This window comes from Paramisgurnus dabryanus, chromosome 13 (genome assembly GCF_030506205.2).
Source record: "Paramisgurnus dabryanus chromosome 13, PD_genome_1.1, whole genome shotgun sequence".
Lineage (NCBI taxonomy): Eukaryota > Metazoa > Chordata > Actinopteri > Cypriniformes > Cobitidae > Paramisgurnus > Paramisgurnus dabryanus.
The window spans coordinates 10,358,894-10,370,370 of NC_133349.1; the positions used below are offsets into that span (position 1 = coordinate 10,358,894).

Here is an 11,477-nt window from a genome sequence, read left to right on the forward strand (position 1 = left end):
AAAAATATATACATTTTTAATGATAGAAATAATATATTTTTTTGTTAACTTCCCATCTATACATTTATGCTGTGTTTTGGGAGATATGAAGTACTTTTGTACCTGTTTTCCACTAAATTCCTCAACTACACCATTAGTTTGCCTGTAATAAATATATATATATAGTACAGCTCATGGATATACAGATATACAGCTCAGCTGAAGCTAAAATTCAAAAACAGGTTGTCTAAAAATGTTTAGGATTTGTGTTTTGTCTGCCACTAGATGGCACTATGTATGTTTTACATTTAGTCATTTAGCAGAAGCTTTTGTCCAAAGTGACTCACAAATAAACGTTTGAATTTTTAACACGGCATGCAATTTCTTCTCAGTTTACTTGGTTTTGAGACAATTAAATAGATTTTGACAATTAAACCAATTAAATTATATTTATGGCGCTGTGTCCAATCTGTTCTTCTTAAACATTTAAATAAGGCAGGAGAAAACAAAGCATATAGCCTGACATTAATGACATAAATATAATATACCAAATCAAACCATGTTACAAGTCATATTTATTTATTTCTATTGTGCAATACAGTGTGAGAAAGCATTGCAGAAATTAAATTAGCATGTTTTAAAAATATAGCACATGGGTCAATGACAAAAAATTCTTAAAAACATATTTTTTATAAATAGATTTTATAATGCATATTTTTGAGTCTGAAACTATGTTTTCTGTTTACATTTCAATGCATTTAGATTCATTTTTCACAGTTTATTTTACTTTACCCGTTCACCAAAAATGCTACAACCTACATTCCGTACACTTTCTCATGTCATTGACCCATATTCTATTTAAACATAGTACTTTAATCTACAATACCATTAACAAATGTACTTTTTGAACTACATCTTTCAACAATGATAATAAACAAATGAAAAGCTGTTACTGTTTATGATGAATACTTTTTTATCTAGAAAATAAACATATTAAATAATTTCTTGTAACCCAATCAAAACATTGATTTAACCTAGCTAGTGTTAACAGCGCTGCTGCAATATCATTACCATATTTGTATTAAACATTAATTTAACAAAAAAATTCAATTTGATGTAATGAAGCCCATGAAATGAAATGTATGCTTATTTCTACATTTAAGCAGGACAATATCATGAGGTAGAGTATTATTTTTATCACATTAAATGAGAACTATTTTGCTTGATAGCTAAATGAATTAATGTGAATGCATATGTATTAAAGTATCACACACTAACATGACAGAACAACAACAACAGGGTTTGTGCCATAACTTAACATGGTATCCAAACATCTTTATCCTCTCAGTGTCCAACCTGCTTCACTTCCACTGTGTTAACAGCCTGAAAGTACCCATGATGAAAAATGTCAATTGCCATCTTGCTTTCAGCAGTCTGTCTTCATGCTGAAGCCACATACTAACATTCTTCGCATGCTGATTATTCAGCTTGTATTGGTTGGTTTGTATACAAGCATAGAGTCCTAGGCCTTGATCAAGCAAAGGCCTTCTTCAGCCTTGGTGCTGTTGGTTTCGTATGCTTGAAGCTTTGTTTGATTTTTTTGAGGACTTTGGTTTACTATCACACAAACACCTCAGGTAATGTCTTACAAATCAAGCTTTTGGACTGCAAAGTGGTGATCAGTTCCTTGCCTTGATGGGGTATTGTAAACATAAACTGCTTTTGGATCTTCTTGTTGCTTTGAGGTATATTTCTTAGGCAAACCTGTGGTAAACATGTATATGTTAAATAACATACATGCAACTTAAAGAGTATTAAAAAACAAAAAGCACATTAAATTACTTACATAGCTTATGAACATTATAAGGAGTGCCAGTCCGAGTACAGTAAGGGCCGCGATAAAAATGGTATCATTATTATTGAATTGCAGTCTTTCAACTGTAGCATCTTCTAAAAGAATAAATGTCAAATTGTTAGTGCACTTTCGACTTTTAAAGTGTTCACACAGTTAAAGCTAAATTATATAATACTCACCACCATAGACTTTCAGATGGACCTCGCCTTCCTGGTTTTGATGGCCGAGGGGTGCAGACAGAAAGCAGCTATATATCCCAGCATCTTCAGCAGTCACGTTTGGCATAAAAAGATTTGTTGAATTTTCCAGGAGCTCTATCTCTCTTACGACGCCTTTATATTTTTCAACTCTACTATTGATTTTAGAAAGTCTCTTCATAACCAGACCAGTTAACAGCCGGGAAGGCTCTTTAGTAACCTGCAGATTGTTAAAGGTAATGTTTGGTTAAATGACATCTATATAAATAATACCATTGGTGATAAAACAATACAGATTTGATTGGTTTTCATTACAAATACACCCATTATGCTGTTAACCATTAAAACCCATTACATAAATAACTTTTATGTAGTTTCTCCAGTAGGTTTTATTGGTTGGTGCCCATCTGTCAGATAACATGCCACCAACAGAACCCAACACATTACCAATAGAGACTAATACAGTGTACATTAAAACCATTCAAATCAATTAGAATTGCTGGGAATGTTTCAGCATAAACTATATCATGGGGCGATATCTCAGACAGGGCTTATTCTAGTCTCGAACTAAAATGCATGTTTGAGCTGCCCTAATTTAAAAACATCTTGCACTAGCATATATCGCCATAGTTTTGTCTCAAGATACACACCAGAATTGATTTTCTGTAAGGTATGTTTGTAAAAACTACTTAAACGCCATAACATAACTCAGGCCTAATCCTGGTTTAGGCTAAACCCTGTCTGTGAAACGGTCCTATATTTAAATAAAATGTTGAAATGACTTGCTTGTCATAAGTTTAAAACAACCACATAATTGATGAACAACCAAAAAAATGCTAACTTTACCTTGTACCATATCACTGAATGATACTGGATACCAGACTTTGCTGAAGCCTCACAGCGTAATATAACATCTTCACCTTCAACCGAGAGGATCTCATGTCTGACAGCCTCAGCCACAACTGCAATGACAGAAAACGTCTTGGTTACGTATGTAACCTCTGTTACCATCATCAACCTTGGGAGAACAATCACTCTGATACTGAAAATGGCCAATGAATGTTCAATGAACACTGGTGAATTAAATTTGCATACAGTGACTCCACCCGGAGATCCGGGTATAAAGGGAGGCCGGTATGCTCATTCATTCAGATTTAGTGCTGAGGAGCCGAATTAGGATTGCAGCAGTGATGCGTGGATCAATTTCTAAACAACCCGCACCCGACCGACGTTTTCAACTAACCTGGCCAAAATGGATGTCACAAAATGTTCTTTGTCCTAACAGTAAAAAACTGAGGTTATGCTCATTGGTTCACCCCACCAATTACATAAAGCTGGGTCGGTTACTTTGCCCGTCGATAGTTCAATTATGGAGTTTAAACCAAAACTAAAGAATTTAGGGGTGATTTTTGATTCAAGTCTAACTTTTGAGCCACATGTTCAAAACACTGTTAAAACCTAATTTTTCATCTATTGCCAGACTACACGCAATGCTGTCTTTTCCTGTTGCTGAGAGGTTGATAAACAATTTTGTGTTTACCAAAATTGATTATTGTATACTACAATTTACGACAATGTACAGCTTCATTTTCATGTAGTAATTCTTTAAAAGAAGACATAAAATCTTGTATCATGTTGTTTAAAAATCATATATTTTGTTTTAAGGCTGTTTAGATAATTGTATTGGAAAACAAGACAAAGCGATTTATGAAGTTGATACAGGATCGAGTCTTAGCTAATGTTTTTTTATTCTATTCAAAAATAATGTACAGATAACGAAAATGACAAATTATAACAATAACAACAAGAGTATAAAAAAAAACAAAATAGAACAACCTGGGGGTGGTATAAGTTAAATGTGTTATTCATAAATAAAATTATAAGACCTCAAAAAAAAATGAAAGGAATTACATACAGATATAGTTTTTAAAGCTTTTTTGTTCTCAGACATTCTGATAGTAGTAAGGTATTTTTCAAACTCTTTCAAACAAACAAGAAAAAGAGGTTTTGCTTTCAAGTATTTAGATTTATGAATGTGGAACTTTGCAAGTAGCAATATCAAATTAATAATAAAAAACTGATCTCTCTTAGATTTATCATAGTCTACAAAACCTAATGCCACATCCTTCCAAAACAACACACATTCATTATAAATTTCTTTCCTAATAAATCGTAAAACATCTTGCCAAAACATCTTAGTAAATGGACAATACCAAAAAAAGGTGAACTACAGTTTCTTCAGAATTGTCACAAAATGAGCAAATGGAGGAGATGTCCTTCTTGAAATGTTTTAAGTAGTGGTTAGTCTTACCTAATGTGACAGACCAGATGATCAGTTGCGTGATGTAACGCATAGTCCTCGTGATTTTACGATGCTTTCTTTTTTACTGTACTGTACCATGAGATAAGACACTTTTTCATTTGTATATATAGTCTTGCTGGGATTTCCCACAAAATCTTAACCTACTGTTGCTCTAAACGTATCAAGGCCCGCCCCTTTAAGACCCGCCCCTAAGAAACGCTCGTCTTTTTGGGGTCGACAGCTTATAAAAACTTATTTCTGTTTTTGTTTGGCTTGTTAGCTGTACACCTTGTCACACAGCAGCTTTTAGGGCATTCTTCTGTTTTTTAAGTTTTATCTGTAAATAAGTTTCGACCCCCAAAAAACGAGCGTTTAAAGACACAAAAGTGGAAACAGGCAACTTTTCATAGTACTTCTATTAGTTGAGCTGCGTCCACTAGGGGAAACGTAGTCGGCGATCCAATTTTTTCTCATTAAAGGCTGGGTTTTACGGCTCGACAGCTTATAAAAACTTATTTCTGTTTTTTTTTTTTGCTTGTTAGCTGTACACATTGTCACACAGCAGCTTTTAGGCATTATTATGTTTTTTTGTTATAAGCCAGAAATGACAAGAAGGCGGCCTCTCGCAATACAAAGTCAATGAAGACGGTTGGATTGTTTCCCCCCGGTGGGCGTGGTTTTAGGTTATGACGCGCTGCGCTCTTTCTCTATTCTAACATCACGCTGGTCACAGATATATTCAAGTATGAATGCCAAGACGTTAACAACGCTTATCTTGTTTCCCTTTGTTTCTCTGGGTAAGTTATGCAAATTTTCACTGCATGCGCTTTGCTTAAGAACAAGTTTATTTTGTTATTTGTTGTTGAGATAAAGCGTAAAGTTATTCACAAAACCAAGTGCGTAATAAAGTCACACTGAATGAATGGAGCAGCGATTGGCTTTCCTCGTTACACAAGCTATCCGCTGGAATTTTGTGTCCCTTTACTGTATTTATTCCACGTTGTCCCTTTGGATTATATTGTTTTTCAAACGCGCATCTCATGCTTTATCACCGATGTTTTAGTTTTTTAATATATCGTATTTCTTATTCGTAAGTGTTGTGTGGAGGCAGTTCTTTAGTAAAAACATTAAAAGTACAGTATGTTTTTAATGCAAGGTTCCCTTACTAACATTAACCATAGTAAAACCATAGTAACTACAAAATAACCATGGTTTTGACAATCATGGTTTTCAAAAACAATATATAAACCATAGTTACTGTAGTAAAACCATGGTTTTGCTGATAGTAATCAATACACCAAAAAAACATGGTTACTACACTTTTACCACAATAAAACCATGGTTAATTTTCGTAAGGGTCATTGTTTACTAGAGTGCATCGTTTTTATGTGGAAATAAGTATATATTTATTAAGACATTTGATAATAAATTATTGTTGTTAACATTCCAAAGTTCCCTTTCATCTGGGAATTCCCTTTTATTTGGGAATTCCCTATATTCCCTTTATTGCGTAATGTTTGCGTAGCCTTCTACGAGTTTCACTTTCAGTTGAAGTGATTTGTATCTTTGAAGATAAAAACAAAGCATTAGAATCTACTGTAAATTGTTCTTGTTGCAAAATTTTATATTCACAAACCAACGTTTTCCAAATGTATAGACATTTCAGCAGAAATGTATATTTAATTAAAGCATGAGAATAATCTTTTTGTTATGATTAGATCTTGTATGTACCATAAATTAAAACTAGATTGCTATGAATAAAAAAATATTTAAAATGAAACAATTATACTCTTCATTATAAACCTGACTGTGTTCATTTTTCACTATGCAGTATGTTGCTTTCTATAGTTTTGAACATTATAAGGAGTTCAAAACTGAAATTGGGACATTGTTTCTTAAACTTTATTCTAAATAAAGTAGTTTATTTAACTAAGTTCAGGAGGAGCATGGTGATGTAATCCAACCAGTCAATGTGAAGAGGTGTCTATAAAACACCTTCCCTCACCTCTGTCCTGTGACAGAGGCTTGATTTTCAGTATTCTACTCTACATCTACTCATGTACAGCTGCTTTGCAACAATTAACAATTGTGAAAAGCGCTATATAAATAAAATTGAATTGAATTGAACAGTTTCTGCAGCACTCCCCTTGGAAAGCACGCTAAATGTGCTTTATCTCATTCCCTATTGATTACATGTTAATGCAAACTAAAATCATATCTTTGTTATAAGTTGATAGGCAAACAAACAAACAAACAAACAAACAAACTGGCATACATTAAGGCAAGTCACCTATAAAATGTACTGTGACCACTTAGCGAAAATATGGAAAACAGTAAAGTCAATAATTCACTTTTTCATCTTTTAGAGATTGGTGCAGTTACAGAGACAGCACAAGACTACAGCTGCACTGCACAGCAAAATCACTGGTGTTAAAATAACACCCAGGGTGTCAAATTTAACACTGGAAAAGTGTGTATATGTGTCCACACTACACTGTGTTAATTTAGTCAAAAGTGTAGTGTTAATTTAACAACACTCATTATATGTTAATTTAACACTCAATATTGTTAAATTTGACACTTTGTTCAACACTATTCATTGTTGTTTCCACACTACACTGGTGTTGGCACAAAAATACAGTGTTAAAAATTAACACTCCTAATTTAAAGTCAACACCGGTGTAATGTGAATTCAACAATGTTAAGTGTTAAAATACTGATTAATAGCCACTTTTGTTGCTAATGGGTTGTTTCTATAAAAGACAAATGACAAGAAATATTGCAAAACCTCTTTTTATTAAAGTACATCACATTTAATATTTACATTGATACACACAACACTTTGCATTTAACACTGCTTATTTAAATACCTCGGCTACAATTAGAAACAGAATACAGTATGGAATAATGAAAGTTATCTTATACCACAGTGCAGTGACATGAAAACCACTTATTATAAGGTCTTTAATAAATCAAATGAGAGTTTAAAAAAAATGAGCCACCCTACTCAAAACTTGAACATTAAAATACACTGCAATTACCTTACTGGCAGGCAGAAATGCTTATCCTTCACAATACTAAAGATTTATCCATAACAAAACAGACATTTCAATTCAAAAGACGTTTCATTTTTCTTAAATACGTTCCAACCTGGTATTTAGTTCTGTAGTTGTTTTACTCATGATGTAGTGGAAGGCTGCATCAGTGGTCTTCATCATGGAGGGAATGGCTTTTTGGTCCAGAATGATGCAAAAATTCTGGATGCAACTTCTGTTCCCAACGCAGTGCAGGCAGGGCTGTGCTGATTCATCCCCCTCAAAGCATGGATTGATGCTCATCACCTAAGTGTTTTAAAAGAGTGTATTTGATGAATGTATTTGATGTGTATTTATGAACTTGTATGCATTTACATGGGGTGAACAATGCAAGCAAACTAACTGCTGAATAAATAACTAGAACAAAATACTAAAAAACTTACACAGCACAATCAGTAGCTTCAGTTGCACATTGACCCTCTCCAGTCTTTCTTCCTTTCACAAATGAAGGCAAGAGGTGAATGAGCCAGGGAAGAGCTGCCACATCACTGTCCCGTCCTAGCAAAACAGAATTTAAACACCATGAGTATACAGTTAAACTTTAAAACCGTAAAAGTAGCAAACCCATGTACACTTACCATATTTAAACTCCTGTTGACCAGACAGAGGGTCATCCATATTGTTGTATGTTGGCTATTTTGCAATACATCACCTCAGCATATTTCTGCAGATTTTCAAAGACAAAAAGAGTCAAGAAAATACCAAAAAGGGTGCAGTTTAAACCGTTATTTGAATCAAAATCATCTCAGTATAATAAATCATGTTAGAGACAGTGTACAGTACAAATGTACTGTGTGTACTCACATAACTAGTTGGTAAGCTCTTATCCTCCAAACTGGGTTCATGGGTATGCCGTATTCAAATATAGTCTGGTAGGGTCCTATCACAAAAAATGACAATAAAGACTCTGAAAACTCAACATTCTTTTTATATTAAAAACAGCACTCAAGACAATATGAATCTTCATTTATACATTTTCAAAATAGTAATCAATTTGATTGCTATTTAATATGATATCAATAGCAAAACGATGTATGAGAAGATAATATATTTTTATTAAAGTTGGCAGCAGGTCATGTGAGTTTCTTTCCAGATTAATAATAATAATAATGTACAAAACTACATATACTAAAAAGATTGGTTAACTGTTCAGTTATGTCAAATAAAATGATTTATATGTATAAATATATAAACTTACCTTCTGTAATGAATTTATATAAGTATTAGCAGTCGTTTCTCATTGGAAGTCATCCATGTCAGGTCTTCTTTAATAAACTGCCCTAAAAACAGCATCTCTTCTAGTGATGGGATTTATGGCTCTTTCAGGGGATCCGGATCTTGGCGATCCGTTCCTTTCAAAGAGCCGTTCAAAAGAACGGCTCATTTGGCTCTTTTTAAATATTTAGTCAGTTTTAAGAAGCCAGCTTGGGGGCATCTCAGTTTATCCTGTAAAACTGTAAATAATCACTGGGAGGAATGATGAGGTTAGATTTGTAGTCAAATCATTAAAACTCAGATATCACACACCAATATCTGAGTTTGAATTATTCTGAAATATTGATCATTAACTCATTTGTCGTGTGTAGACTATATTCCATAGGGTTTCACAACATTAGACAGTGACATCACTATTTTGGATTTATCTTTAGTACAAAGTGTAAAGCTACGTTGTCTTATGTTATTCATACAATACCTGCTCACAAATAAATATCAAAACAAAGCCTGCTGCAATGAATTTCTGTGCAAAATAGCTTTTACTACAAACACTTCCACAATTTAGAATAAATAAAATGGAAATGTCTACATACAGTCCAATATTACTACTATTACTAATGTAAACTTTGCAAATAGGACATCAGCCCCTTCAAGTCTTAAATGAACAACCCCTCCGCTGGGTGCGCCCCTCCCCCTATAACTGTTCTGTCTCGCGGAGGAGCTAATTTGTGTGCATCTGTGTGAAACACGCATAGGAAAAAAGAACGACAGAAAGAACGGCTCCCCTCCAGCCGCGACTCGGCTCCCATCGTTCATGTTTGTGAGCCGTTCAAAAGAATCGGTTCGTTCGCGAACGTCACAACTCTAATCTCTTCTGAATGATTTGAAGCACTCAGTGTGAACTTTCACCAAACTAGCATCTATAATGACAGAAAAAACAAATGTTCGCCATACACGTTTTACACTTTCGTATGTATTTGCCATTTGCATCTGTCTGACATCTAGCGCCACGAAAAGCATACAACACACAATGCATCCAATCTGTGCATACAAATGATGATATATTGTGAGGTTTTGGTCAAATTAATTGTTGGTTTGGCGATATTTCCCCTGTTTGCATACATCTTAGAAAAACACATGACGATGCGGTTGCGGTTTTCTCCGTGTTTTTCAGTAATTTGAATAATTAACCGATATCCGTGCACTCACGTGCATGTAAACGACCTCGTTAACTCACGGTATCTAGCCTATATGATTACCTTATAACGAGCATCATATGGTAAATAAACGAGCTTTCATTTAACTTAATTTCATACCTTCAATTTGTAGTGCATGTCGCGTTTTATCATGGTTCAATTCTTTCGTTCATATCTCCTGTTAATATTATCCTTCTTGGTTTTAAACTTTTAGCTAGCAGTTTAACTTTATACTAAACTAACAAGGGAACAACGTAACACAAGGTAGCTCTGATTAAACTGAACCAAATAACGAACAAAGGGGAAATAAAATGGGAAAAATATCTTATTTAGGTTTTTTGGCATATGGCTGCGTAGAGTCAGACAGAGAAATAACAGTTTAATTTAGCTAAACCATGTGAATATTATGAGACTGATTTACCTGATCTCTTCAGTCCTCCTGTGAAAGAAAATGGCGGTAAAATCCCTGACAGGATATGTTTAGTGGAGGCGTGGCTTGATTTACACCACTCAGAGTGAAATCTCATAACACCCTTGTTTTACACTGACACTTTCGTGAATATAACACTGGCCTAGCAATGGCAGTGTTATTTTATTACCAGATAGTGTTAAAACAGCATCAACACTGTGTATTTAACACCATCCCTGAAAATTTAACACTGGTGATTTTGCTGTGTGGAGTACTGCACCATCTTGAATCTCAGTATACAATGAAGAACCCAGACTGTGATCAGTATTGGTCTGTCCAGGATCATGTGAGTATTAAGTGAATCAATCAGAATACTGTATGAATAGATTGCATGAATAAAATTCTGGCAAAATATATACGATCTATAACTGATTCGCAAATGTTTTGTTTCCTTCAGTCCATTGGAACACTTTTGGATTTAATACCAGAGTGTCACAGTCCATGCAAAGAGTTAAGTGCAGGAAAAATCGTTCTCACTGACTGTGTCAACATTACCCTGGCTGTTATATGCACAAAAGTAAGTTATTATCTATGCATCACATATCATATCTTTAAGAATCACAATTTGAATAGTAAATTGATCAGTGTGTGTCTCCTTACATTTTAAAGGGCAGTTGGATTAGTGAATCTCGTGTACATTTTAATGGTATGTTTGTTGTCTTTTATAAACATGTATTTATTTATTATTTATGTGTTCATTTTTAAGAAACAACTTTGTATTTTAGTGCATGATCTATTTTTTTTGCAGCTGTAATGGTCCCTCAGCCACTGGGCAACTCTGAGAGCAGAGCTCGCTTTGGTAATACATATTAAATGCATTACAACTACGAAAGTAGTTTAGTATAAAAAGTATTTAGCTTTCAGTTCAAACAATGTCTCTGTCTTTTTTAGGTGCTTTCTTGGCTTTTGGTTGTTTTATCTTTGCACTTCTGCTGTGCGCTGGACTGCACTATAAAAAGAAGAACAATGTTTCTTGTTGCTTAAGTGTTTAATTTATGGACTCTGGGAACATTGGGAAAAATAGGAAACCTGTCCTGCATGTTCTAGATCATTGAGGGATTGTCTGCATCAGTCTCATCTGTGTGTTCTGGATGTGTTGCTAGAACACTCCAGGGGCCTCATCATTTGTAAAGCATGCGTACGCACAGATTTGATCGTAAAGTTTGCAT

At 34.3% G+C, this 11,477-nt stretch overlaps 1 protein-coding gene and 1 long non-coding RNA gene across 3 annotated transcripts; both read right to left on the reverse strand.

Annotated features, from left to right (window-relative positions):
* Positions 1-537: 537 nt before the first annotated feature.
* On the reverse strand, positions 538-4,432 carry cd83 (CD83 molecule). 2 transcript variants are annotated; one of them, XM_065298533.1, is made up of 5 exons: positions 4,343-4,432; positions 2,878-2,993; positions 2,014-2,251; positions 1,826-1,926; positions 538-1,743 (listed from the first exon to the last, which is right to left on the reverse strand). In XM_065298533.1, the coding sequence occupies exons 1-5, from the start codon at positions 4,383-4,385 to the stop codon at positions 1,600-1,602; spliced, it is 642 nt and encodes a 213-aa protein (XP_065154605.1). In that variant the 5' UTR covers positions 4,386-4,432; the 3' UTR covers positions 538-1,599. The 2 variants fall into 2 exon arrangements, with proteins under 2 accessions (XP_065154605.1, XP_065154603.1); XM_065298531.1 differs by having other exon boundaries at positions 1,826-1,929.
* A 2,411-nt stretch (positions 4,433-6,843) lies between these two features.
* LOC135788987 (uncharacterized) lies at positions 6,844-8,726 on the reverse strand. Its single transcript, XR_010547475.2, has 5 exons — positions 8,627-8,726; positions 8,233-8,308; positions 8,007-8,092; positions 7,812-7,926; positions 6,844-7,674 (listed from the first exon to the last, which is right to left on the reverse strand). It is a non-coding gene; the product is annotated as an uncharacterized lncRNA (long non-coding RNA).
* Between the last annotated feature and the right edge of the window lie 2,751 nt (positions 8,727-11,477).

What these genes read in the sequence shown, in the direction of transcription:
- cd83 (XM_065298531.1), bottom strand. Translation starts at nt 4,385, where the DNA reads ATGCGTTACATCACGCAACTGATCATCTGGTCTGTCACATTAG. An exon ending in CATCTGGTCTGTCACATTAG is followed by an intron (nt 2,994 to 4,342) that starts GTAAGACTAACC and finishes CTGTCATTGCAG; the next exon opens with TTGTGGCTGAGGCTGTCAGA. An exon ending in ATTCAGTGATATGGTACAAG is followed by an intron (nt 2,252 to 2,877) that starts GTAAAGTTAGCA and finishes AACAATCTGCAG; the next exon opens with GTTACTAAAGAGCCTTCCCG.